Source organism: Limulus polyphemus, unplaced genomic scaffold, assembly GCF_000517525.1.
Source record: "Limulus polyphemus unplaced genomic scaffold, Limulus_polyphemus-2.1.2 Scaffold87, whole genome shotgun sequence".
NCBI lineage: Eukaryota > Metazoa > Arthropoda > Merostomata > Xiphosura > Limulidae > Limulus > Limulus polyphemus.
The window spans coordinates 151,858-156,185 of record NW_013665697.1 but is presented as its reverse complement, the minus strand read 5'-3'; the positions used below and the strand labels follow the sequence as shown (position 1 = coordinate 156,185).

Here is a 4,328-nt window from a genome sequence, read left to right as displayed (position 1 = left end):
CTACACAATGGGCTATCTGTGCTCTGCCCACCACGGGGGGGGGATTAAAGAAACTGAAATGGAGTTTTACGTAATATGCTTCACAATCTTCTGATAGAATAAAAACACCCCCGTTTAAGGACTAATTATCAAGATAACCATGTATTCTAAACTTTATCATGTATAGTGAGTGAGCTCAAAGTATTTCCTCTTGCGATCAACACTTTTAAGACTTAATTGACTTCAGTCTAAAAGTTCAATTTCATTTGTCTAGATGGAATATTTATTTTACCATCGTTGAAAATTTAGTTTTAACAATGACCTATACGCTTACTAGACATTATACAAAATCAAAACTGATACTTCATTTGTACAGATATTTGGAAAGCCCGCGGGAATGTTATGTTTGTACTTCTAAAATTAAAACAATTTTTTTCCGATTTTCAAACATTAAGACCAATGGCCTTTGAAGGCACTCAAGAGAGAAAATGTTAAGCCTCATTTGATAAATTTACATTTTAATAAAGGTCTATGAACACTTTTATTTCAAAAGCCGGGAAAAAACTGTCAGATGACATAAAAACGCCATACAGTCTCAAGTGCTTTGTCCATCTCAAACCTAAAGGATCTACGTTGAAGTACACAATGTGGTGTTTATATACCATGTTAAGTTATGTAAATAAAATCTGGTAATCTGACACTCCTGGCGCGATGTGTTATGGAAGCCTGATTTCCTCACGTTACTGAATGATATACGAATTGTACAGAAAATGAACAACGATACCCCTACCTTTATACTTGTGAAGAAACACCTCCCCACAGCTAAGTATGATAACAAGATACTTGAACACAACTTTTTTAATATTGATTACAATATTATCTTGGCAAATTAAAGACCAATACATTTACATTTCCAAATATTTGATTCTCTATTCTTTAAAAGAACTCTTAATCTTACACGTAAAGTCAGTTTAAAGTTTGTTTGTTTGTTTGTAATTAAGCACAAAGCTACACAATGGGCTATCTGTACTCTGCCCACCACGGGTATCGCAACCCGGATTCTAGCGTTGCAAGTCCGCTGTGCCACTGGGAGGCACCAGTTTAAAGTAGTATGCTTAATATGATTAGTGTCAAAAACTTCGCAGATTTTGATTTAAAATCATAACAGTAATAACGGTCGATTATGCGATAGATTCTGCAGGCCTACTCTTTTTCTTTTACCCTAGTTAAACGCTTAAATAACTATAATTATATAAAAATGTTTATATTACTGTAATTAAGCGGTTCCAATTAACAAATACACATTTTCATAAAAGTTGTAAAGCTGACTGTTAGATATGTTGTAATGGTTATGAGCATGTTCTGCAAGTACCAAACCTTCCAGCACAAGCGTGCATTTCTAGTGATGTAATATGTGCCACGAGGCACATATTACATCACTAGAACCTTATCCAGCATGTGCGTCACAGACAACTCTTGATAATTGTCTTCCTTGCTTCCATCTACTCCACATTCACACTTGCTGGAAAAAAAGTGCAGCCGAGTTAGGTGCGTAAACACACTCGTTGGAGAAAAAGTGCAGCCGAGTTAGGTGCGTAAACACACTCGTTGGAGAAAAAGTGCAGCCGAGTTAGGTGCGTAAACACACTCGTTGGAGAAAAAGTACAGCCGAGTTAGGTGCGTAAACACACTCGTTGGAGAAAAAGTGCAGCTGAGTTAGGTGCGTAAACACACTCATTGGAAAAAAAGTACAGCCGAGTTAGGTGCGTAAACACACTCGTTGGAAAAAAAGTACAGCCGAGTTAGGTGCGTAAACACACTCGCTGGAAAAAAAGATGCAAACGAGTTAGGTGCGTAAACACACTCGCTGGAGAAAAAGTGCAGCCGAGTTAGGTGCGTAAACACACTCATTGGAAAAAAAAGTGCAGCCGAGTTAGGTGCGTAAACACACTCGCTGGAAAAAAAGGTGTAAACGAGTTAGGTGCGTAAACACACTCGCTGGAAAAAAGATGTAAACGAGTTAGGTGCGTAAACACACTCGCTGGAAAAAAAGGTGCAAACGAGTTAGGTGCGTAAACACACTCGCTGGAAAAAAAGGTGCAAACGAGTTAGGTGCGTAAATACACTCGTTGGAAAAAAAGATGCAAACGAGTTAGGTGCGTAAATACACTCGTTGGAAAAAAAAGGTGCAAACGAGTTAGGTGCGTAAACGCACTCATTGGAAAAATTAAAAGTTTTTATTAAGCTACTTTTTAATACAAACCTTGTGATCAAACGGTGACATTAAGTGTTGATGTACCAACAAGAACGGGAATAGGAAAGTAATATATAACAGAATCCAAATTTATCGCTGAATCACGATGACGCTGTTTGTTGAACCTATACACCTAACAAGGGCGACTAGAAGCAAGTTGTCAATAAATTAACGTTAAGATGTCACTGCTGAATGCTTTTAAACTAGAATAATAAACATTCCTGTCATTATGTAACGGGAAATAACTTACAGCTAAATTTACTACCTCATTATTAATAACCATTTACTAACAAAAATCACAAGTCGTTTAGCATTCACAGTTATAACGGATATATTGTAACTCGATCCCCCCCTCCAAATACTCCATGACAGTTATTGTCCAGAAATCATGCTGGGTTTCAAATTCGAGCAATTCTTTTCACACAAACAAAGTTCAGCAAGGAACAAAATTAATCATATTTTTGTATTTAATACTCTTGTAGAGCTCGACTATTTTTTAGGCCTATAACAACCTATAACAACACACAACTCCCGAGTCAGTCTTCCCACTACAAAACCAACAGGCGTACAAAAATAGCCAGATTACGTATATTGATCAATGACGAAACAGACTTGGAATCATGCCTTCAACTGGCAAGCTAACTACGAATATTAACACACAAAAACTGGAAAATCATGTGATCTTGTTGGCTTCTCTTTCTTTGTATATATCGCATGTTTACTAAGATAACATTCATGCTGCGCTTAGCAGCAACATAAGTATATTACACACACACACACACACAGATATATATATATATATATGAATGTATATGGATAAATATCGTTTGCATTTATGTGCAAAGAAACTAATAAGAAAATTCTAAGCAACCATATCTAGTTAAATAAAACGTTTGAATGCGAGTACACAATATACTATCAAGTTGCTAATTATTAATATTTTGTAAAGTGTAATACATATTTACATAAATACTCAGTATGCTTTATAATGTTTAACTACTGTCTTTTATCCAACTTTACCAAGAGGTAAAGCCCACTTTGTTGAATTTCGCACAATGCTACTTGAGCTGCTCTAGCCAAAAGGAAAGGCAGCAAGTCAACACTGCCCACCGCCAACTTTTAGGTTACAATTGTCACCCCAAATAGTGGGATTTACCCATCACTCTTATACACACATCCATGACAGCAAAGGGGGGGAGTGCAACAGGATGTGAACTTAGTAAGTTTTAAGTTCTTATACACAGCAAAACAAAACAAAAAAAAATATGTTACTTCACAAAACAAACTTGTGTACTGTACAATAAAAACTTTTAATCAGTAATAATGAAATATTTAAGGAAAAAAAGGCCTGCAAATGCTATAAAACTAATATGAAAAACATGTGTATGATCTGTCAAATGCATAAATCTACTGAAAGCGTCACACTTTAAATTTCACGGCGTAAAAAATTATCATAAACAATCAAATGCGCTAATACTTATTAAGGTCCACGTTAAACAACGACTAATCTCGCAGGGAATAGGCATATATAACAGGTTCACATACAAAGAATGTTACTGTTTCGTGTTACTTAACATTCTTCTTATGATTTTGTCTGCCAAGTGGGACATTCCCCCTCTTCTCTAATTACTAACGGAATTCAATTTTTTGTTTTCACCATCCATAATAACTCATTCACACCAAAACGCACGTCTCGACAAAACGTGTAACTGTTAAAATAAGCATATAACAAAATCCGTATCGAAAATCACTCACCTGTTGACGAAAGCTTTCTGAACGGCCAACAGAACTGCCTTTCTTGACGCTGAAACCAGTTAATAAATATCTCATTAGTTGTTTAACTCGCATGTACTTCTTTTACCACGTTTTTTACACTGACGGACATTTAATTCTCTCTCACTACACATTTGTTACTTATTGGATCAATCTTTGAATATCACTGACGGACATTTAATTCTCTCTCACTACACATTTGTTACTTATTGGATCAATCTTTGAATATCACTGACGGACATTTAATTCTCTCTCACTACACATTTGTTACTTATTGTATCAATCTTTGAATATCACTGACGGACATTATACAGGTAAAAAA

At 35.8% G+C, this 4,328-nt stretch overlaps 1 protein-coding gene across 3 annotated transcripts in view; it reads right to left on the bottom strand.

The window, feature by feature from the left end:
* LOC106468289 overlaps positions 1–4,328 on the bottom strand; it is a 121,911-nt gene that overhangs the window by 39,225 nt on the left and 78,358 nt on the right. For all 3 annotated transcript variants that reach the window (XM_013928712.2, XM_022397245.1, XM_022397239.1), the window contains one exon: positions 3,989–4,037. In XM_013928712.2, the coding sequence (XP_013784166.1) occupies positions 3,989–4,037 (49 nt within the window). The remainder of the gene's footprint in view (positions 1–3,988; positions 4,038–4,328) is intronic.